Here is a 24,662-nt window from a genome sequence, read left to right on the forward strand (position 1 = left end):
CTGTCTCTTCTCTCCCCAGCTGTGTACTGTATACGGAGCTGTCTCTTCTCTCCCCAGCTGTGTACTGTATACGGAGCTGTCTCTTCTCTCCCCAGCTGTGTACTGTATACGGAGCTGTCTCTTCTCCCCAGCTGTGTACTGTATACGGAGCTGTCTCTTCTCCCCAGCTGTGTACTGTATACGGAGCTGTCTCTTCTCCCCAGCTGTGTACTGTATACGGAGCTGTCTCTTCTCTCCCAGCTGTGTACTGTATACGGAGCTGTCTCTTCTCTCCCAGCTGTGTACTGTATACGGAGCTGTCTCTTCTCTCCCCAGCTGTGTACTGTATACGGAGCTGTCTCTTCTCCCCAGCTGTGTACTGTATACGGAGCTGTCTCTTCTCTCCCAGCTGTGTACTGTATACGGAGCTGTCTCTTCTCTCCCCAGCTGTGTACTGTATACGGAGCTGTCTCTTCTCTCCCAGCTGTGTACTGTATACGGAGCTGTCTCTTCTCTCCCCAGCTGTGTACTGTATACGGAGCTGTCTCTTCTCTCCCCAGCTGTGTACTGTATACGGAGCTGTCTCTTCTCTCCCCAGCTGTGTACTGTATACGGAGCTGTCTCTTCTCTCCCCAGCTGTGTACTGTATACGGAGCTGTCTCTTCTCTCCCAGCTGTGTACTGTATACGGAGCTGTCTCTTCTCTCCCCAGCTGTGTACTGTATACGGAGCTGTCTCTTCTCTCCCCAGCTGTGTACTGTATACGGAGCTGTCTCTTCTCTCCCCAGCTGTGTACTGTATACGGAGCTGTCTCTTCTCTCCCCAGCTGTGTACTGTATACGGAGCTGTCTCTTCTCTCCCCAGCTGTGTACTGTATACGGAGCTGTCTCTTCTCCCCCAGCTGTGTACTGTATACGGAGCTGTCTCTTCTCCCCAGCTGTGTACTGTATACGGAGCTGTCTCTTCTCTCCCCAGCTGTGTACTGTATACGGAGCTGTCTCTTCTCTCCCCAGCTGTGTACTGTATACGGAGCTGTCTCTTCTCTCCCCAGCTGTGTACTGTATACGGAGCTGTCTCTTCTCTCCCCAGCTGTGTACTGTATACGGAGCTGTCTCTTCTCTCCCCAGCTGTGTACTGTATACGGAGCTGGTCTCTTCTCTCCCCAGCTGTGTACTGTATACGGAGCTGTCTCTTCTCCCCAGCTGTGTACTGTATACGGAGCTGTCTCTTCTCCCCAGCTGTGTACTGTATACGGAGCTGTCTCTTCTCTCCCCAGCTGTGTACTGTATACGGAGCTGTCTCTTCTCTCCCCAGCTGTGTACTGTATACGGAGCTGTCTCTTCTCTCCCAGCTGTGTACTGTATACGGAGCTGTCTCTTCTCTCCCCAGCTGTGTACTGTATACGGAGCTGTCTCTTCTCTCCCAGCTGTGTACTGTATACGGAGCTGTCTCTTCTCTCCCAGCTGTGTACTGTATACGGAGCTGTCTCTTCTCTCCCCAGCTGTGTACTGTATACGGAGCTGTCTCTTCTCTCCCCAGCTGTGTACTGTATACGGAGCTGTCTCTTCTCTCCCCAGCTGTGTACTGTATACGGAGCTGTCTCTTCTCTCCCCAGCTGTGTACTGTATACGGAGCTGTCTCTTCTCTCCCCAGCTGTGTACTGTATACGGAGCTGTCTCTTCTCCCCAGCTGTGTACTGTATACGGAGCTGTCTCTTCTCTCCCAGCTGTGTACTGTATACGGAGCTGTCTCTTCTCCCCAGCTGTGTACTGTATACGGAGCTGTCTCTTCTCTCCTCAGCTGTGTACTGTATACGGAGCTGTCTCTTCTCTCCCAGCTGTGTACTGTATACGGAGCTGTCTCTTCTCTCCCAGCTGTGTACTGTATACGGAGCGGTCTCTTCTCTCCCCAGCTGTGTACTGTATACGGAGCTGTCTCTTCTCCCCAGCTGTGTACTGTATACGGAGCTGTCTCTTCTCTCCCCAGCTGTGTACTGTATACGGAGCTGTCTCTTCTCTCCCCAGCTGTGTACTGTATACGGAGCTGTCTCTTCTCTCCCCAGCTGTGTACTGTATACGGAGCTGTCTCTTCTCTCCCCAGCTGTGTACTGTATACGGAGCTGTCTCTTCTCCCCAGCTGTGTACTGTATACGGAGCTGTCTCTTCTCTCCCCAGCTGTGTACTGTATACGGAGCTGTCTCTTCTCTCCCCAGCTGTGTACTGTATACGGAGCTGTCTCTTCTCTCCCCAGCTGTGTACTGTATACGGAGCTGTCTCTTCTCCCCAGCTGTGTACTGTATACGGAGCGGTCTCTTCTCTCCCCAGCTGTGTACTGTATACGGAGCTGTCTCTTCTCTCCCCAGCTGTGTACTGTATACGGAGCTGTCTCTTCTCTCCCCAGCTGTGTACTGTATACGGAGCTGTCTCTTCTCTCCCCAGCTGTGTACTGTATACGGAGCTGTCTCTTCTCTCCCCAGCTGTGTACTGTATACGGAGCGGTCTCTTCTCTCCCCAGCTGTGTACTGTATACGGAGCTGTCTCTTCTCTCCCCAGCTGTGTACTGTATACGGAGCTGTCTCTTCTCCCCAGCTGTGTACTGTATACGGAGCGGTCTCTTCTCTCCCCAGCTGTGTACTGTATACGGAGCGGTCTCTTCTCTCCCCAGCTGTGTACTGTATACGGAGCTGTCTCTTCTCAGCTGTGTACTGTATACGGAGCGGTCTCTTCTCTCCCCAGCTGTGTACTGTATACGGAGCTGTCTCTTCTCCCCAGCTGTGTACTGTATACGGAGCTGTCTCTTCTCTCCCCAGCTGTGTACTGTATACGGAGCTGTCTCTTCTCTCCCCAGCTGTGTACTGTATACGGAGCTGTCTCTTCTCCTCAGCTGTGTACTGTATACGGAGCGGTCTCTTCTCTCCCCAGCTGTGTACTGTATACGGAGCTGTCTCTTCTCCCCAGCTGTGTACTGTATACGGAGCTGTCTCTTCTCCTCAGCTGTGTACTGTATACGGAGCGGTCTCTTCTCTCCCCAGCTGTGTACTGTATACGGAGCTGTCTCTTCTCTCCCCAGCTGTGTACTGTATACGGAGCGGTCTCTTCTCTCCCCAGCTGTGTACTGTATACGGAGCTGTCTCTTCTCTCCCCAGCTGTGTACTGTATACGGAGCGGTCTCTTCTCTCCCCAGCTGTGTACTGTATACGGAGCTGTCTCTTCTCTCCCCAGCTGTGTACTGTATACGGAGCTGTCTCTTCTCTCCCCAGCTGTGTACTGTATACGGAGCTGTCTCTTCTCTCCCCAGCTGTGTACTGTATACGGAGCGGTCTCTTCTCTCCCCAGCTGTGTACTGTATACGGAGCGGTCTCTTCTCTCCCCAGCTGTGTACTGTATACGGAGCTGTCTCTTCTCTCCTCAGCTGTGTACTGTATACGGAGCTGTCTCTTCTCTCCTCAGCTGTGTACTGTATACGGAGCTGTCTCTTCTCTCCTCAGCTGTGTACTGTATACGGTGCTGTCTCTTCTCTCCTCAGCTGTGTACTGTATACGGAGCTGTCTCTTCTCTCCTCAGCTGTGTACTGTATACGGAGCTGTCTCTTCTCTCCTCAGCTGTGTACTGTATACGGAGCTGTCTCTTCTCTCCTCAGCTGTGTACTGTATACGGAGCTGTCTCTTCTCTCCCCAGCTGTGTACTGTATACGGAGCTGTCTCTTCTCTCCCCAGCTGTGTACTGTATACGGAGCTGTCTCTTCTCTCCTCAGCTGTGTACTGTATACGGAGCTGTCTCTTCTCTCCCCAGCTGTGTACTGTATACGGAGCTGTCTCTTCTCTCCCCAGCTGTGTACTGTATACGGAGCTGTCTCTTCTCCCCAGCTGTGTACTGTATACGGAGCGGTCTCTTCTCTCCCCAGCTGTGTACTGTATACGGAGCTGTCTCTTCTCCCCAGCTGTGTACTGTATACGGAGCTGTCTCTTCTCTCCTCAGCTGTGTACTGTATACGGAGCTGTCTCTTCTCCCCAGCTGTGTACTGTATACGGAGCTGTCTCTTCTCTCCCCAGCTGTGTACTGTATACGGAGCTGTCTCTTCTCTCCCCAGCTGTGTACTGTATACGGTGCGGTCTCTTCTCTCCCCAGCTGTGTACTGTATACGGTGCTGTCTCTTCTCTCCCCAGCTGTGTACTGTATACGGAGCTGTCTCTTCTCTCCCCAGCTGTGTACTGTATACGGAGCTGTCTCTTCTCTCCCCAGCTGTGTACTGTATACGGAGCTGTCTCTTCTCTCCTCAGCTGTGTACTGTATACGGAGCTGTCTCTTCTCTCCCCAGCTGTGTACTGTATACGGAGCTGTCTCTTCTCTCCCCAGCTGTGTACTGTATACGGAGCTGTCTCTTCTCCCCAGCTGTGTACTGTATACGGAGCTGTCTCTTCTCTCCCCAGCTGTGTACTGTATACGGAGCTGTCTCTTCTCTCCCCAGCTGTGTACTGTATACGGAGCTGTCTCTTCTCTCCCCAGCTGTGTACTGTATACGGAGCTGTCTCTTCTCTCCCCAGCTGTGTACTGTATACGGAGCTGTCTCTTCTCTCCCCAGCTGTGTACTGTATACGGAGCTGTCTCTTCTCCCCAGCTGTGTACTGTATACGGAGCTGTCTCTTCTCTCCCCAGCTGTGTACTGTATACGGAGCTGTCTCTTCTCCCCAGCTGTGTACTGTATACGGAGCTGTCTCTTCTCCCCAGCTGTGTACTGTATACGGAGCTGTCTCTTCTCTCCCCAGCTGTGTACTGTATACGGAGCTGTCTCTTCTCTCCCCAGCTGTGTACTGTATACGGAGCTGTCTCTTCTCTCCCCAGCTGTGTACTGTATACGGAGCTGTCTCTTCTCTCCCCAGCTGTGTACTGTATACGGAGCTGTCTCTTCTCTCCCCAGCTGTGTACTGTATACGGTGCTGTCTCTTCTCTCCCCAGCTGTGTACTGTATACGGAGCTGTCTCTTCTCTCCCCAGCTGTGTACTGTATACGGAGCTGTCTCTTCTCTCCCCAGCTGTGTACTGTATACGGAGCTGTCTCTTCTCTCCCCAGCTGTGTACTGTATACGGAGCTGTCTCTTCTCTCCCCAGCTGTGTACTGTATACGGAGCTGTCTCTTCTCTCCCCAGCTGTGTACTGTATACGGAGCGGTCTCTTCTCTCCCCAGCTGTGTACTGTATACGGAGCTGTCTCTTCTCTCCCCAGCTGTGTACTGTATACGGAGCTGTCTCTTCTCTCCCCAGCTGTGTACTGTATACGGAGCTGTCTCTTCTCTCCTCAGCTGTGTACTGTATACGGAGCTGTCTCTTCTCTCCTCAGCTGTGTACTGTATACGGAGCTGTCTCTTCTCTCCCCAGCTGTGTACTGTATACAGAGCTGTCTCTTCTCTCCCCAGCTCTGCGCAGAGTTCTCCAGAAGGACCATGTGATAGAGTCTGTACCTGTGCGGGTGACGATCCCAGAAGGCGACTTCCATTGCAGCCCCGGATCCTCCAGGACACGTGAGAGCGCAGATCTGTCTACAGAAGACGGGAGCAGAGATGATTACAGCGGTCCGGGCCGTCCTCCTCCTCCTCCTTCTCCAGAGAGCGACCATCGGACCCTCGCAGACCCCACTGAGCGGATGATGGATTATGGCGGCCGTGGGGGTCTCGGCGCCCCTTTTCCAGAGGTGATTGCAGCCACACTGACATCTTTGCTGTAGTCGTCTGTCATTGACCGCGGTCTCTGGTTTCTGTAGTTTTCCCATGCGATGTCACTCGCGGGTCTGACCCCATTCTCCTCCATCATCGGCCATTTTATGGGGAGAAGTGATGGTCGGTTTATGATGAAAGCTGCAATAACAAGATACGGCCCTTAATTACCGCAAACGACAGCGACCCCTCTACTCAGATGTGTTGTTTGGCTGCAGACGTCCTGTAACATGTTCACCATAGTTTTTTATTACACCAGTATGACTGTTCTGGGGCATGGTCAGTGGCTGTGGTCAGTGATTGGCTGGTGCGTGGTCAGTGGCTGTGGTCAGTGATTGGCTGGTGCGTGGTCAGTGGATGTGCAGGGGTGTGGTCAGTGGCTGTGGTCAGTGATTGGCTGAGGTGTTGTCAGAGGCTGTGGTCAGTGATTGGCTAAGGTGTGGTCAGTGGCTGTGATTGGCTGAGGTGTGGTCAGTGGCTGTGATCAGTGATTGGCTGGTGCGTGGTCAGTGGATGTGCAGGGGTGTGGTCAGTGGCTGTGATCAGTGATTGGCTGGTGCGTGGTCAGTGGCTGTGGTCAGTGATTGGCTGAGGTGTGGTCAGTGGATGTGCAGGGGTGTGGTCATTGGCTGTGATCAGTGATTGGCTGAGGTGTGGTCAGTGGCTGTGGTCAGTGATTGGCTGGTGCGTGGTCAGTGGATGTGCAGGGGTGTGGTCAGTGGCTGTGATCAGTGATTGGCTGAGGTGTGGTCAGTGGCTGTGGTCAGTGATTGGCTGGTGCGTGGTCAGTGGATGTGCAGGGGTGTGGTCAGTGGCTGTGATCAGTGATTGGCTGGTGCGTGGTCAGTGGCTGTGGTCAGTGATTGGCTGAGGTGTGGTCAGAGGCTGTGGTCAGTGATTGGCTGAGGTGTGGTCAGTGGATGTGCAGGGGTGTGGTCAGTGGCTGTGATCAGTGATTGGCTGAGGTGTGGTCAGTGGCTGTGGTCAGTGATTGGCTGGTGCGTGGTCAGTGGATGTGCAGGGGTGTGGTCAGTGGCTGTGATCAGTGATTGGCTGAGGTGTGGTCAGTGGCTGTGGTCAGTGATTGGCTGGTGCGTGGTCAGTGGATGTGCAGGGGTGTGGTCAGTGGCTGTGATCAGTGATTAGCTGAGGCGTGATCAGTGGATGTGCATGGCATAGTCAGTAATTGACTGATGCGTGGTCAGTGGATGTGCAGGGGTCTGGTCGGTGGCTGTGGTCAGTGGCTGTGCAGAGCCATTGTGAAGAAATCGGATTATATCTTTATTACCCAGACAACTATTTTTAGCAAATCAAGAAGAATATGCTGATATCTACTCTTTTGCTTGTGTAAGCCTGTAAAAGTTACTTGTAAGCTGATATTTCATATAACATGGTGTGCTCTTATCTTTGATGGGTAGTGATGTTTACTGATATGCTAATTATGCATTGTGTTATGGAGCCAGTTTGTTGACTACGAAAGCAGAGAGGGAAAAACTATGCAAATGTAGTAAATAATTCAAGTAATGCTACTTGATCTCATCACCATTCTTTCCCTTATTTGTGATGCTGGACTGAAGGACACTTGTTAGATCTAAAAAATAGGTTACATGCCTCTGTATAAAGAGACTGCGAGAGACAGCTAGAGATTCTGCTAAGACATACACTTCCGAAGGACCAGAGATAGGTCAGCAGCCAATTCATCAATGGCACCATCACTAGGGACACGGATCTATCATTCTACAGGAAACAACCTAGGGGTTTTCAGCTTCTGTTGGAAGAATACAGATCTGCTCCATTGACCATCTCTGAACCATGGATATGTTTGGAAAAAGACAGCATTGGAACCTGCTGGTTTCCTGGCTCCTTGGAGATGTCGTTACCTCCTCTGTTTGTGTACCACAGGTTGGGGTAGCGACCCTGGGGGCTCTGGCGTAACATCTGCCATTATCTTAGCAGGTCATCGTAAGGGTGAGACCCTGTAATGTGCACCATCTGGTCCATGTGGTTTCTTCTAGCGGACCTGGGCTCCCATCGACCACCCCCCCCGTCTCTCCACATTATGGTGGCAGCGGTCAGATACTACTCAGCCCGGAGGAGCTGCATGGGACTGGTGTTCTCCCACACCGTCCTGGGCTCTACAACCAGGGAGGCATACACAGACCCAGCACACCATTGATGAGGCATGCACAGCAGCTTTTGGACGCTACTATGTCCAACCCCACCAACTCGACCTTGAGAAGAAGACGACAGTGGATATATCACTTCAACAAGAAACGGAAGCTACCGGTACGGCGCCAGCTTCAACGGACTGAATGGGATTTAATGCAGGAACTACAGGATGTGGAGGAAGCCATGTGTGGACCCAATGGATACCAGTTGTTTCACCTCAATTACTTGTGTAGTTTATTTTTATAAGGAAGACACGGAATATGCTCTGAAGAAACTGGATGATACAAAGTTTCGTTGTCATAAAGGACACTTGTTAAATCTAAAAATAGGTTACATGCCTCTATAAAGAGACAGACTGGAAGGGACAGCCAGAGTTTCTGCCAAGACATCCTTCCTAACACCCAAAGTACCAGAGACAGGACTGCAGCCAATTCATTGTAGATCCGTGTCCCTCGTGATGGAGCCATCTTTGTACAGGAACAAACCCATGGGTTTTTGGCTCCCGTTGGAAGAATACAGATCTGCTCCATTGACCATTGCTGAACCATGGAGACGTTTGGAGAAAGCCAGGATTGGGACCTCTGGTCGCCTGGCTCCATGGAGACATTTGGAGAAGCCAGGTTGTGAATCTTGGGTTAACTGCATGGACTGTCATCCCCTTACGCTTGTCCTCCTCTCTGTGTGCGTGTCACAGGTGGGGCAGCTGACTGAGGACATGGCCACTTACTAAAGACTATAGGACAAATGGACGGAGAGCGGAGTCCACAGCTCTGAGACTTTTTCCAGCACAGAGCACCAGTTGTATCAATGTTGTTTTATTAGTGATTTTCTTGCTCGTCCGTTCATCCTCAGGAATCAAAGTTTCCATTCAGTGACAGTAAGCAAAGAAGACGAGCAGGCTGGATTTTATGTAGAGCTAAGGCCAGACAGGAGATTTCTAAAGGTAAATGTAAGGCTATGTGCACACGTACAGGTTTTTTCGCGTTTTTTTCGCGCTATAAAAATTCATTAAAAACGCATACATTATGCATTCTATCATTTAGAATGCATTCTGCATGTTTTGTGCACATGGATGCGTTTTTTTCAGCGAAAAAAACGCATTGCGGTAAAAAAATGAGCATGTTCATTATTTTTGCGGATTTTCTGTGTTTTTCCCGCAATTCTATGCATTTGGGAAAAAACGCACCAAAAACGCGTCAAAATCGCGGTAAAAACGCATGCGGATTTCTGGCAGAAATGTCCGGTTTTTGTCAGGAAAATTTCTGCAAGAAATCCTGACGTATGCACATACCCTAAAGCAATCATCCTATCAATCCATTGTGCTCCGGCATCTAGGCCCACTGTGTGGATGGATTTTGTAGACCCAGGGGAGCCGTCACCACAGGGGGTCTCACATCAGCCTCAGGTGATGGAATATGCTTCATTCTGTGGGTGAAGAATGTTTAAGGGGAGGGAGACAATGTTGAATCAGGCAGTTGTGGGTGTAACAGGCCGGGTGGTGGAATCACTGTGCCAAAGCCCAAGGAAGACCTGGAGGGGCGTGAGTAGGAGCCTCACCCAGTCCGACCATGGACATACAGCAGCTAACGACACCACGGTCCGTGGAGAGACAAGGGAGGTGATCCAGGTGCTACTCCAGGACTGACCTTGGGTAGATGGTGACTGACCCCTAGGAGCAGGTAGCTTGAATGGCCCGGGGGAATGTCCAGGTTGGTAGATGACAGGAACCGCAGGTGCAGACAGGACAGTCTGACAGAGAGATGATCAGCGGCAGGTGCAGCTGGCTGTGCTGCCATTGAGGTGATCACTGGCGGGTGCAGCTGGCTCTGCTGCCATTGAGGTGATCACTGGCGGCTACAGCTGGCTCTGCTGCCATTGAGGTGATCACTGGCAGGTGCAGCTGGCTCTGCTGCCATTGAGGTGATCACTGGCGGCTACAGCTAACTGTGCTGCCATTGAGGTGATCACTGGCAGGTGCAGCTGGCTCTGCTGCCATTGAGGTGATCACTGGCGGCTACAGCTGGCTCTGCTGCCATTGAGGTTAGCCCTGGCGGGTGCAGCTGGCTCTGCTGCCATTGAGGTGATCACTGGCGGGTGCAGCTGGCTCTGCTGCCATTGAGGTGATCACTGGCGGGTGCAGCTGGCTCTGCTGCCATTGAGGTGATCACTGGCAGGTGCAGCTGGCTCTGCTGCCATTTAGGTTAGCCCTGGCGGGTGCAGCTGGCTATGCTGCCATTGAGGTGATCACTGGCGGGTGCAGCTGGCTCTGCTGCCATTGAGGTGATCACTGGCGGGTGCAGCTGGCTCTGCTGCCATTTAGGTTAGCCCTGGCGGGTGCAGCTGGCTATGCTGCCATTGAGGTGATCACTGGCGGGTGCAGCTAGCTCTGCTGCCATTGAGGTGATCACTGGCGGGTGCAGCTAGCTCTGCTGCCATTGAGGTGATCACTGGCGGATGCAGCTGGCCCTGCTGACATTGAGGTGATCACTGGCGGGTGCAGCTGGCCCTGCTGCCATTGAGGTTAGCCCTGGCGGGTGCAGCTGGCCCTGCTGCCATTGAGGTTAGCCCTGGCGGGTGCAGCTGGCTATGCTGCCATTGAGGTTAGCCCTGGCGGGTGCAGCTGGCTATGCTGCCATTGAGGTGAGCCCTGGCGGGTGCAGCTGGCTGAGATGCTAGTACAGGGACCTGACAAGCGTGTTAGGAACAAACTCACAACATTGCACAGGCACCTCCATGTTGGAGGAAGCGCTTTAAATAGAAAGGGACCTCCAGCTATTGGCTGGGGACACTTTAGAGGAACGCGCGTGGCCCCTTTAAGAAAGGAAGAGTGTGCGCTTGCGCTCTAAGCACAGTGCCTGGAGACCTGCTTGGAGTGCATGCACCCTGGGCAGCAGCAGACCCGGAAGGGGCAGGATGGGAGCCTTGGCGGTGAGTATGCTGATGTTTCTGCAGGGAGAGATGCCGGCGCTACAGTTGGAGGGACTTCGAAGGGAGCGGATCCAAGCTGGGATGGATGGATGATCTATGGAGTTTTGGAGATTGATTGTTGGCTGGAGGGGTATCCATGAGCTACGGTTGTGATAGCCATCGTCTGGAGGAACATAGCCTATGATTGCACACTATACCGGATGGAGATAACAAAAGTTGGGAGACAGTGGGTATCGCCTGTTACGGGGGCAGTGGAACTACCGATCTCTGATTGGGAACTTATGGACTGAGGAAATTGTATTTTGTCCATCTACCTAGATTTGTTGTACAACCATGGATGTATGGAATAAAAATAGTTGCCTAGTTTACCTGCCTAGGTGATTATTATAACCCACAACCTCAGATCTTCACGAGGTGATCCCACCAGCTGCCACCAATCTCTGGACAGCATACCAGGGAAAGTTACTGAGCGGTGACTTGGCAGAAGAGATGGCAGACTCCATCTACAAGAGGCTCAAGGAGGAGAAGCTGAGAGAGCTTTGCTCTGAGAGAGAGCTGGAGTGGTTGCCGGAAAACAGGGCAACCCTAATACAATGATTGGACAACTGGGACCGTGAACAACCACATGAGGAGGGACCACAGCTTAGAGCTGACATCCAGATGGCGGAGGATCGACTCACTGAGCTGAGGCTGATGCTGGACGCGCTAGGAGAGCGGGCCATGGAGAGAGCGGGCATCAGTATGAAGCAAATATCTGGGTGTGCATGTAACACTACCCCCACCTGCCCCATACAGAGGACAGTGGATAACAGGTCCTGGGATATACCACAGGTCAGTGAGGACACCTCTGATATTGATGAACATCTCCGGTTATTTGAGAACCTCTTCCTGCTACATGAGGTGTCAGTCTGTGACTGGCCCAGATTTTTGAGCGTTGGCCTGACCAGAAAAGCAAGAGAAGCTTTTAATAACTTGTTTTCTGGGGATCAGAGATGTCACTCTACCGTTCACAGCGCATTACTAGTTAAGTATGCCGTCACGCCTGAAACCTACCAGAGGAAGTTCTGGGAGACTGACAAGCCCGGTGCACACACGCATCGGGAGTTTGTTAACACTGCATATGGCATGCATACGGTGGATAAAAGGACTGGGGGCACGGGAAGCAGAACATGTCTCGGATATCTTCATGCTGGAACAATTTATGTCCAAGCTCCCAGGTGACTTAAAAGAATGGGTGGCGGATAGAAAAGCCCTCAGCCTGGATGAGGCTACAAGATTGGTGGATGATTGGTGTGCTAATTGACCCGGGCTATGTGTTGTTACAGCCCCAGCGAGTTGTGAACTGGAGATTACATGGAGGCCAGTGAGACCCATGGATTGGCAAGAGATGGAACGGAAGGGATTTCGGACATCACAAAGAGGTGGAGGTTTCCCAGGCCCCCCAGTGCAGCCCACGTCGGGGCGAGGAAGGTTAAGCTGAAATAACTGTGGACACATGGGACACTTTGCCAGGGAATGCCAGGAACTTTCTATCCCACATCATCCACGTCCCCAACCGGTGAACACTGTGCTACAATGGGGCTGGAATGCTGAAGGACAGAGGACCCCACTACCCCGACCGGAAGAGGTATATGTGGTACAAGGATGACAAGTGTCCCGGACTAGATGGGACACCTCCACGACCATGAACCAGCACCTGCAGCCGGTCTGGGTAGAGGGCGTGGAGACTGCAGGACTCTGTGACTCCGGAGCCTCTGTTACATTGATCAAAGAACATCTAGTACCGGACCAGTGTATTGTTCCCGGCAGCCGGATGTTAGTCAGCATAGCTGGAGGAGAATCTCTGAACATTCGGAGGGCCTGACTATATTTAGACTGGGGTCACAGTCGTGGAATGGTGGATGTAGTAGTGCGGCAATTACCAGTAGATGTGTTGCTGGGAAACCACCTAGGAGCAGGGTTGGTTGGGCCAATGTCGTAACCCATAGCCAAGGATCGGTTCACACTGCGTCAGGAGAGAGGGAACAGAGCAATCTCAGCAGGCCGACTACTTCCCTGCCAGTGGTGAGTAATGCACAAAATGTAATGACTGTTACCATGAAGGAATGTGACCTGGGGGAGGTAAATTACATCAGGGAGGGGGCCCAGGAACTTTGGGACACGGGGTCTACCATCACCCTGGTCAGTCCAAATAATGTCCTCTCAGAACACTATTTACCAGGCCGCCAAGTGACCATCCCCATAGTTGGCGGGTCAGCACTCAGGGGTTGGACACAATGCATACAAGTTTGGTTCTCACCGGGTACGTGTGGAGTTTCCCAGGTCCGCGGATCAGGGGGAGGATATGGAGGACCCCGCAGGAGAAACAGACCCCTTTCCCAGCTAACTAAGTACAGAGTCCTTGTCTTAGGGCTTCCCCCATCGGGGAGTTGGCAGCATCTGAAAGATGGTATGAGACAAGCTACTATTCCGATGTTCACCAGGTTTGAATGGCTGTGAAGTTTATTCGCAAGGACAACATGGAATATGCCTTGCGGAAACTGGATGATACAAAGTTTTGTTCTCATGAAGGTGAAACCTCTTGCATTCGTGTTCGTACTGAAAAAAGTGGGGGAGGAGTGTGAGGATATAGCCCCTTACTAAAGACTATAGGATAAATGGACTACAGCGGAGTCCACAGCTCTAAGAGATGGACTTTTTCCAGAACGGAGCAGTATCCACTCGAGAGCCTTACAGAGGGAAGTCTTGTCAGTCTGGGATCGACGCCAGTCATCACTCGACAGAGAATGTCCTTATCCCTGGCAGTAAGAATATAACTACTTTGGTGGACTCAGCCAGAAAATCTACAGGTGGGCATTCCTTGGATCCCCTCACCATGTGTGGTGATCACCACGGATGCCAACAAGTGGGAATGGGGAGCACACTTGGAGGGAAGGATTCTTCAGGGCAGATGGCCATCAAAGATTTGGTCCAAGTCATCCAATTACAGGGAGCTCTGTGCCACGTGGGAATCCCAAAGATGAAATCAGGCAGTACTAAAGGGTCTACACGTAAATATCCTGTCAGACAACGTGACAGTATCTTTCCTGCAACACCAAGGGGGTCTCAGATATCGGGCACTCCAGGAGCTGGCATATGAATTTTTTTTCCTGGGCAGAGAAAATGGTCTTGTCATTGGCACGGTTCATCTCGAGGGGTCCCAGAATGTTGTGGCAAATTGTCTGAGCAGACGGAGGGTCTGGCTGACAGAATGAGAACTGAACGAGGAGGTTTTCCAGTACTTCTGTCATCTCTGGGGACACCTCAAATAGACTTGTTCGCAAGCAGGAAGAATACAAAGACTGCCAGATTCTACTCCCTGAATCCATCGGACAATCCAGAAGCGTTGATACGTTGAGATGGAACAGGTCTCTTTCTTATGCCTTTCCCCTGATGGCGCTTATTCCAGGAGTCCTCAGGAAGATCCAAGAGGATTGCCCCCTATTGGCCAAAGAGAAGTTGGTTTCCACTGCTAAGAGCTATGGTGTTAGAAGACCCGATTGACCCTGATAAACAGTATCAAATAACCTTTCATAAATTACTATAGTGAAATGTGCTTTAAGTATGAGGGCCTGGGAAACGAGCATATTATACTACACAATATAGATAGGCAGATAGTGCAAACAGGAAAGGTAGTACATGACCTGTGAATGCAGCACAGAGCCCCGATGCGCATTTCGCGTTAGCTTCTTTTTGGGGGTGTTTTTGTGTGCCACAAAAACACCCCCAGGCGCAATGCTGGTCAGTGACTGCGGCCCCCCGCTATCAGGATGCTGACTGCGAGGCGGATGGAGCAGTGCTGGTCAGTGACTGCGGCCCCCCGCTATCAGGATGCTGACTGCGAGGCGGATGGAGCAGTGCTGGTCAGTGACTGCAGCCCCCCGCTATCAGGATGCTGACTGCGAGGCGGACGGAGCAGTGCTGGTCAGTGACTGCGGCACCTGCTCTGACCACTGACTGTGAGGTAGACGACTGCAGGATGGAGCAATGCTGGTCAGTGACTGCAGCCCCCTGCTATCAGGATGCTGACTGCGAGGCGGATGGAGCAGTGCTGGTCAGTGACTGCGGCCCCCCGCTATCAGGATGCTGACTGTGAGGCGGATGGCGCAGCACTGGTCAGTGACTGCAGCACCTGCTCTGACCACTGACTGTGAGGCTGACTGCAGGATGGAGCAATGCTGGTCAGTGACTGCAGCCCCCCGCTCTCAGGATGCTGACTGTGAGGCGGATGGTGCAGCACTGGTCAGTGACTGCGGCCCCCTGCTGTCATACCGCTGACTGCAGGATGGCACAATGCTGGTCAGTGACTGCGGCCCCCGCTCTGATCTCTGACTGTGAGGCTGATGACTGCAGGATGGCGCAGTGCTGGTCAGGGACTGTGGTCCCCTGCTCTCAGGCCGCTCACTGTGAGGTGGACGGCTGCAAGATGGCGCTATGTTGGTCAGCAACTGCAGCCCCCCGCTCTCAGTATGCTGACTGAGGCAGATGGCGCAGTGCTGGTCAGTGACTGCAACCCCCTCGCTCTCAGACCACTGACTGTGAGGCTGACTGCTGCAGGATTATTATTATTTATATTATTATTTATTTATATAGCACCATTGATTCCATGGTCTGTACATGAGAAGGGGTTACATACAAATTACAGATATCACTTACAGTAAACAATCTAACAATGACGGACTGATACAGGAGGCAGCGGTGTTAGTGCGGGCTGTAGGCTTTCCTGAAGAGGTGGGTTTTCAGATTTTGTCTGAAGGATCCAAATGTGGTTGATAGTCGGACGTGTTGGGGCAAAGAATTCCAGACAATGGGGGATATTCAGGAGAAGTCTTGGAGGCGGTTGGGTGAGGAGCGAATAAGTGTGGAGGAGAGAAGGAGGTCTTGGGAGGACCGGAGATTACGTGAGGGAAGATATCGGGAGATTAGTTCAGAGATATATGGAGGAGACAGGTTGTGGATGGCTTTGTAGGTCAGTGTTAGTAATTTGAACTGGATACGCTGAGGGAATGGGAGACAGTGAAGAGATTTGCAGAGGGGGGAAGTGGAGGAGTAGCGAGGAGAGAGATGAATTAGTCGGGCAGCAGAGTTAAGGATGGACTGGAGAGGTGCAAGGGTGTTAGCAGGGAGGCCACAGAAAAGGATGTTGCAGTAGTCGAGGTGGGAGATGATGAGGGCATGCACAAGTATTTTAGTAGATTGACTGTTGAGGAAAGGACGGATTCTGGAGATATTTTTGAGCTTGAGGCGACAGGAGGTGGAAAGAGCTTGGATGTGCGGTGTGAAGGACAGGGCAGAGTCCAGGGTTACTCCGAGGCAGCGGACTTCAGGTACGGGGGAAAGCATGATGTCCTTTAATGCGATAGATAGGTCAGGTAAGGAAGATCTATGATATGGAGGAAAGATGATGAGTTCAGATTTGTCGACATTGAGTTTGAGGAAGCGAGAGGAGAAGAAGGAGGATATGGCTGATAGACACTCTGGGATTCTGGACAGCAGAGGTGACGTCTGGGCCAGAGAGGTAGATCTGAGTGTCGTCAGCATAGAGATGGTACTGGAATCCATGAGCCTTTTTGAGTTGTCCCAGTCCAAATGTATAGATTGAGAAGAGTAAGGGTCCTAGAACAAAGCTTGGAGGACTCCAACAGAGAGAGGGTGGGATGAGGAGGTAGTGTGGGAGTGGGAGACGCTGGAGTATGGAGCAGTACTGGTCAGTGACTGCGGCCCCCTGCTCTCAGGCTGCTGACTGTGAGGCGGATAGCTGCAGAATGGCGCAATGCTGGTCAGAGACTGCGGCCCCCCCGCTCTCAGGATGCTGTGAGGCTGCAGGATGGCTCAGTGCTGGTCAGTGACTGCCCCCCCCCCCACACACACACACACACACACACACACCCCAGGCCTCAGGCCGCTGTCCGTGAGGCTGACTGCTGCAGGATGGCACAATGCTAGTCAGTGACTGCGACACCCCCACCCCCGGTCTCAGGCCGCTGTGAGGCTGACGGCTGCAGGATGGCGCACTGCTGGTCAGTGACTGCAGCCCCTGCTCTCAGGCCGCTGACTGTGAGGCGGATGGCACAGTGCTGGTCAGTGATTGCGGCCCCCCGCCCTCAGGCCGCTGACTGTGAGGCGGATGGCACAGTGCTGGTCAGTGACTGCGGCCCCTCGCCTTCAGGCTGCTGATTGTGAAGAGGATGGCTGCAGGATGATGCAGTTCTGGTCAGTGACTGCAGCCCCCTGCCCTCAGGCCGCTGACTGTGAGGTGTATGGCACAGTGCTGGTCAGTGACTGCGGTCCCCCGCCTTCAGGCTGCTGATTGTGAAGAGGATGGCTGCAGGATGATGCAGTTCTGGTCAGTGACTGCGGCCCTCAGGCCGCTGACTGTGAGGTGTATGGCACAGTGCTGGTCAGTGACTGCGGCCCCCCGCCCTCAGGCCGCTGACTGTGAGGTGTATGGCACAGTGCTGGTCAGTGACTGCGGCCCCCCGCCCTCAGGCTGCTGACTGTGAAGAGGATGGCTGCAGGATGATGCAGTTCTGGTCAGTGACTGCGGCTCCCCGCCCTCAGGCCGCTGACTGTGAGGTGTATGGCACAGTGCTGGTCAGTGACTGCGGTCCCCCGCCTTCAGGCTGCTGATTGTGAAGAGGATGGCTGCAGGATGATGCAGTTCTGGTCAGTGACTGCGGCCCCCCGCCCTCAGGCCGCTGACTGTGAGGTGTATGGCACAGTGCTGGTCAGTGACTGCGGCTCCCCGCCCTCAGGCCGCTGACTGTGAGGTGTATGGCACAGTGCTGGTCAGTGACTGTGGCCCCCCGCCCTCAGGCTGCTGACTGTGAAGAGGATGGCTGCAGGATGATGCAGTTCTGGTCAGTGACTGCAGCCCCCTGCCCTCAGGCCGCTGACTGTGAGGTGTATGGCACAGTGCTGGTCAGTGACTGCGGTCCCCCGCCTTCAGGCTGCTGATTGTGAAGAGGATGGCTGCAGGATGATGCAGTTCTGGTCAGTGACTGCGGCCCCCCGCCCTCAGGCCGCTGACTGTGAGGTGTATGGCACAGTGCTGGTCAGTGACTGCGGCCCCCCGCCCTCAGGCCGCTGACTGTGAGGTGTATGGCACAGTGCTGGTCAGTGACTGCGGCCCCCCGCCCTCAGGCCGCTGATTGACAGATGTCAAATCTATCGATTAGACGTGTCATGAATGCAGTGGACGGCCGCACATTACAGTAGCACTTCGATGTTTCATTTCACCCCCGGTATCTGTAAGTTCCCTGCATCCAGTACTCTTCTCGCCAGTTGTCTCTTACTCGGCGCCGCTCCTCTCAGTCTCCAGCACTTTGTCACCGTGTTGTGAAGCTATGAGAGCCAGAACCCGGTTCCTATAGACGGGCACTGAGCTGGTGACTGTTACCACTGAGTTCTGGTCATTCAGGCGCTGCAGTAACAAGATGGCAGCGGCTGGTAAGAAAAATGAAGAGGGGCAGGGAAATAACATTAGGGACAGCCCTCTGGTAGTGAAATAAATACTTTGCGGTGGTCCTGTAGCCCACCAGTTATTGCCGGCCTCTGCCACCATCTCGGCTCAGGGATGATCCTGGTGGGTTGTAAAGGGAACGTGACAGAGGAAACGTGCCGATCCCCAGCAGCATGAATCCGGCACCGGCGGTACCACCTCAGCCAGGATGCATGGGACAGGTTTCCACTATCACGAGCACCCTAAAGCATTTATTTGCGATCCATTTTGCTACATGGAGGACTAATAAGGAGCTGATGTTTTATGTAAGGACGCTACTAGTGCAGCCGCTTCTGCCGTGTCCGGGCTCCACTGTCGCCTTCTTCTCACTTTCTTTCCTTCCTCTCCAGATCTTTCCTGACGTCTCTGCACAGCTCCACCCAGACTTTATCCATTTACAAATCTTGCAGCAAATCCCACTTATGTTTCCATCTCTGAAAATGGCAACGACTGAAGCTGGCGTCGAAATCCGAGGAACCTACAGTGAAATTGAAGAGATTCGTAGATTCCTCCAGAAGCAGCTCGGGGGCGGTGAGAAGAGCACAATCCATGATGAGGAGCGCGGAGAAGACGGAGACGACTGGCTGAACCTTCCGACACCTTTATATGAATATATCACTGAGATCTACAAAGAGGAGCTGGCAAAGATGAAGACAAGATACAAAGTGGAGTTGACCGAGGGGAAGAAATCTGAGAACATCTCTTACATAAAACTGAACCCTCTTGCACCTGACTCCTCAGTGGATCGAGCAAAGCAAAACTTTATTGAAAAGATCCAAGCTGCGACCAAGGACTGGAGCCAGAAGGAAGTGCCGATATCCGCCATGAAAGCTCCACTGGAAGACATCAAACACTACATGAAGGAAAATCACAAGACCTTGGTCCTAGTGGATGGAGATCATCTAATTCTCCGTGGACCTGAACGGGAATTGTCCCTGGCAGTGGGGGCTTTGCAGAAAGTAGAGGGCCGATCTCAGCACCCCCGAAGAGGCATAACCATCTCATCCAGTGACACGAGGAGCGAAGTGATAGTGGATGCAAGGCACATGGATATCTTGAAGAAACTAAAGTCCAGAGAGATGGAGGTGCTCCAGCAGAAGTACGGAGTGATGATGGATGAAGAAGGTAAAGACAAGAACGTGAGAGTCACATTCAGAGCCTCGAGCGGGGCCCCTGATTTGTGCGCACACGCCTGTCACAGCTTCAGCAGTCTTCTGCAGAGCACCATCATGAACCTGCAGAGAAAAACAATCTATGGGAACCTGGAGAATGGAGAACGACTGGAGCAGTTCAGAACGGAGCTGATGAAAGCTGGACTAGACGTTGTTCTGGAGCAGAGCAATGGCTCCGTCACCCTCATCGCTTCTCCAGTCCTCCTGGACTTTGCTGAAGAGAAGCTCCAGGAGTTCTTCAAGATAAATGATGTCCGGGGCGCTGTTACCCCCAGACGTGATGCTGAGGAGGCAATGGACACCACTGGCCCCCCTGAAACAAAGGCGAGAGCGGAGCAGGAGAAGTGTCCTATCTGCCTGGACCAGATGACAAATAAGAAGGTCCTGAAGTGCAAACATGAATTTTGCGCTGACTGTCTCCAGAAATGTCAAGATATGAAGCCAGTCTGCCCCGTGTGTGGTGTCCCGTATGGAGTTGTCATAGGGAACCAGCCTGATGGGACGATGAAAGTTACGACCTCAACACAAATCCTGCGGGGCCATCCTGGATGTGGCACCATAAACATTCACTATGACATCCCGGGGGGCATTCAACAGGTGAGTGCAGGGGATGCGGAGCTGGGGGAGAGGAGGGCATGATATTCATAGGCTACCATCAATGTCTGGGCCCTGAGGGCCCCTGCACTGAGGGACGTGTGGGCCCCTGTCAGGAGCAGCACAGCCTGGTGCTCCCATTGGGCGGTGCTGTTTAAGGTATAAATATAGATGTTATGGGGGTCCTATATATTAGATCCTCAGCCATTGACGTCTGACTGTTCTGACGTTGGTGTCTGTGATACCCCTTGACTTTTAGAGCTTATAAGGCCTCGTTCAGATGTGGATTTGCTGCAGTTCTGCATTATAGAAGTGGCGGTGATCTGTGGATCTGGACCCGATACATTTTTCTGTGTAAATCCACCTTCATTTCTCATATTTCGGGCTGCAGCCTGAGCCTCGTCCACATCGCCGTCACATTTCTGCCATCGCTTGTTCCAGGTCCGGTAACTCCACCATGTTTTATCTTCTCTCCCATTCAGAAGAACCATCCTAACCCCGGAAAGCCGTTCCATGGCACTCACCGCACGGCATATTTACCGGATAACCGGGAGGGTCGGGAGGTTCTCAATCTGCTCAGGAAAGCCTTCGATCAGAAACTGATCTTCACTGTGGGAGAGTCACGTACCACCGGCGCTAAAGACACCGTGACCTGGAATGATATTCACCATAAGACCAGCCTTCAGGGGGGCGCCGCCGGGTAAGCATGATGGGAGACGGATGTATTTTATGGGGGCAGCAGAGTAAGCCCCTAGTAACGCATGTCGTAGTAATTGTACACAACAGGTTGAATTTTGCACACAGTACAAATGTCGCTGGGACGCGTGAAATCTGCAACAAACACATTTTTTTGCTACCAAGACACTAGTGCCCGGGACTGCCCTCATTTCAGGAGAGTTTTACTGGTTGTTGGTCATCACTGTGGGAAGCTTGGGCGCCCGTCTCCCTCTCTGCGGCGCCCGTCTCCCTCTCTGCGGCGCCCGTCTCCCGCTCTACCGGTTGGTAACGTCCTCGTATGTTTCTCCTGCAGGTTTGGGTTCCCGGATCCTGATTATCTGAAGCGCGTACGTGATGAGCTGAAAGCCAAAGGCGTGGAGTGAGCGATGTCCAGTCCCTTTGTAGGATAACCGTCTGCCGCCAGCAGCGGGTGATTGTGGGCAGAGGATCCCGGTCACATTTTCTCACAATGACCAGTTATGTTGATTTGCTGAGATGAGCACAATAAAGATGGCCGCAGCACCTCGGACCCAAGAGATCTTAGACTCCTTATTCCTTGCTCGCGCTAGACCTACACTACCGTTCAAAAGTTTAGGTGTTGTGAATTCTGTGGCTGAATTCACTCCTGTGGTCACAAGTGGTACTGCAGCTTCTGAGCTTCCTCCCTCAGGTGTTCTGGTGAGCTCGTTAACTGCTTCATTACTTAACTCCGCCTGATGCTGCTATCCTTGCTCCTTGTCAATGTTTCAGTGTTGGATCTGAGCTTCTCCTGATTGTTCCTGTGACCTGCTGCTCTGTATAGCTAAGTGCTTTTTGTTTTTTTTTTGTTGCTTTTTTTCTGTCCAGCTTGTCTTTTGTTTTGCTGGAAGCTCTGAGACGCAAAGGGTGTACCGCCGTGCCGTTAGTTCGGCACGGTGGGTTTTTTTGCCCCCTTTGCGTGGTTTTGCTTTAGGGTTTTTTGTAGACTGCAAAGTTCGCTTTACTGTCCTCGCTCTGTCCTAGAATATCGGGCCCCACTTTGCTGAATCTATTTCATCCCTACGTTTTGTCTTTTCATCTTACTCACAGTCATTATATGTGGGGGGCTGCCTTTTCCTTTGGGGAATTTCTCTGGGGCAAGTCAGGCCTATTTTTCTATCTTCAGGCTAGCTAGTTTCTTAGGCTGTGCCGAGTTGCCTAGGTAGTTGTTAGGCGCAATCCACAGCCGCTTTTAGTTGTGTTTAGGATAGGATCAGGTGTGCAGTCTACAGAGTTTCCACGTCTCAGAGCTCGTTCTTGTATTTTTGGGTATTTGTCAGATCACTGTGTGCGCTCTGATCGCTAAGCACACTGTGTTTCTGGATTGCCTTCATAACACCTGTCATTAGCAAACATAACATTTAGGGTCACCCAGACAATTTTGTGTTTTCCATGAAAACTCATACATTTATTAATCAAATGAGTTGCCAAATGAATGTAAAATCTAGTCCAGACATTGACAAAGTTCGAAAAAAAAGATTTTTATTTGAAATAATAATTTTCTCCTTCAATCTTTGCTTTTGTCACAGAATGCTTCTTTGCAGCAATTCCACCATTGCAGACCTTTGGCAACTAGCAGTTAATTTGCTGAGGTTATTTGGAGACCTTTCCCCCCCATGCTTCCAGAAGCCCCTCCACATCTTGGTTTGGCTTGTTCTGCACTTTTTTCACCATACGGTCAAGCTGTTCCCACAGCAGCTCAATGGTGCTGAGATCTGGTGACTGTGCTGGCCGCTCCATTACAGATAGATACCAGCTGCTGCTTCTTCCCTAAATAGTTCCTGTATAATTTGGAGGTGGCTTTGGGTCATTGTCCTGTTGTAGGATGAAATTGGCTCCAGTCAAGCCCTGTCCACAGGGTATGGCATGGCGCTGCAAAATGGAGTGATAGCCTTCCTTATTCAATATCCCTTTTACCTTGTACAAATCTCCCACTTTACCAGCACCAAAGCAACCCCAGAACATCACATTACCTCCATCATGCTTGACAGATGGCGTCACGCACTCTTCCAGCATCTTTTCAGTTGTTCTGCATCTCACTAATGTTCTTCTGTCTGATCCAAACACCTCAAACTTGGATTTGTCTATCCATAACACTTTTTTCCAATCTTCCTCTGTCCAATGTCCGTGATCTTTTGCCCATATTAATCTTTTCCTTTTATTAGCCAGTCTCAGATATGGCTTTTTCTTTGCCACTCTGCCCTGAAGGCCAGCATCCCGGAGTCGCCTCCTCACTGTAGACGTTGACACTGGCGTTTTGCGTGTACTATTTTTTTTTATCAGATAAATTTTTATTGAACATAATAAATGTTATCTATTCATACAACAAAGTGCATTTGTGTTTTTCATTTTAACAAGAAAATATACCCCTTCTCCCCCCTCCCTCCTTCATATAACCAACCCCAACTTCCCCCCCTCCTCCCCAAGAAGATCATTTTTATTACAGACAAATTGTATTATTAACATTATTTATCACAACCTCTTAATCATTCCCATTTAGCCATGGCTGCCATAGCTTTTGAAAAAAACCCATCCTATTCCTCTTGGTATAAATGCTTTTTTCGAGCTGGACAATATGATTCACCTGTGCGGTAAATTCTCGTCTGGTTGGAGGTTCCTCCCTAATCCAGTATCTCGCAATCACTTTCCTTGCAACGAAGAGCAATCTAGCTATTGCCATTTTGGCAGTTTCATCGGCCGACAACTCCTCCACATACCCAAGTATACAAACCACTGGATCCCTGGGAATCGCACATCCATAAAGCACTCCAATTTGGTTCAACACTGCTACCCAATATGAAAAGAGCCTGGGGCACACCCACAACATGTGGAGCATACCCGCCTCAGTCTGAGTGCACCTAGGGCACTCAGAATCCAATCTCACTCCGGCTTTGAACAGCAAGTCGGGTGTCCTATAGACCCTATTAACCACATACAATTGCGAGAGCCTCCCAGGCTCACTCATTGACAATTTAGGTATGTATTCCAGAATAGACCCCCATTTGTCATCGTCTATTTCCCCCAGTTCGGCCTCCCATTTTCCTCTAGCTTTAATCGGGTAATCCTCCAAAAATGTGTGTAGTAAATCCCCATATACTTCCGATATAGCCCCCTTTGTTCCATTGTTATTTAGAATACAGTCTAACATGAGATCTTTCTGAACCACTATGGGCCCCCTCTTCCTCTGTGCCTGAAAAGCGTGCTGAACTCTCCTATATTGATACCATTTTAATCCCGGAAACTGAAATTCCTGCCGAAGCGCATCATAAGATCTAAGACTCCCACTGTGAATCAATTGTCCTAATAGCCTAATACCCTTTTCTCTCCATTCTCCCATTCCTTCCATATGGTTAAATTCTTGAAGAGATGAGTTATCCCAGATAGGTGAAAATTCCGTGAAGCCCCCAATTCCCCTAATACGCTTCAGCATCTGCCATACTCTATGAATTAAATTCATGGTGGGAAAGCCGTTCCCCAATTTCCTAAATAGTCCTGATTCCAGACCCAAACTCAAGGGCCATACCCCGCTAATATGCACCAGACTACTGTGACCCATTTCTTCCACTAACCCTTTCCCCCATCCCCTAAGATGTTGGCTCTGTGCAGCCAGAAAGTATAACCATGGGTTGGGTAACGCAAGCCCCCCCTCATCCTTGGGTCTCTGCAAAGTCTCCTGCCTAATCCTCGGGCTCTTCTTTCCCCACACCAACTCTCCAAACATCGATTTCAGCTTACGGAATGTTCTCATCGGGATCCATACCGGAGAATTATGTAGGACATACAAGATCTGAGGCATCACCACCATCTTAAGGAGATTTACTCTTCCTACCACTGACAA

General features: G+C 51.6%; 1 protein-coding gene across 1 annotated transcript in view; it reads left to right on the top strand.

Annotated features, from left to right (window-relative positions):
* The window catches only part of LOC138645763 (E3 ubiquitin-protein ligase DTX3L-like), a 23,827-nt gene extending 2,492 nt beyond the window's left edge, over nucleotides 1-21,335 (top strand). The window contains exons 2-5 of the mRNA XM_069735281.1: nucleotides 5,390-5,664; nucleotides 18,674-20,092; nucleotides 20,572-20,789; nucleotides 21,120-21,335. Of these exons, the coding sequence (XP_069591382.1) occupies nucleotides 5,390-5,664; nucleotides 18,674-20,092; nucleotides 20,572-20,789; nucleotides 21,120-21,189 (1,982 nt within the window). The 3' untranslated portion in view covers nucleotides 21,190-21,335. The remainder of the gene's footprint in view (nucleotides 1-5,389; nucleotides 5,665-18,673; nucleotides 20,093-20,571; nucleotides 20,790-21,119) is intronic.
* Nucleotides 21,336-24,662: the final 3,327 nt, after the last annotated feature.

This window comes from Ranitomeya imitator, chromosome 7 (assembly GCF_032444005.1).
Source record: "Ranitomeya imitator isolate aRanImi1 chromosome 7, aRanImi1.pri, whole genome shotgun sequence".
Classification (NCBI taxonomy): domain Eukaryota; kingdom Metazoa; phylum Chordata; class Amphibia; order Anura; family Dendrobatidae; genus Ranitomeya; species Ranitomeya imitator.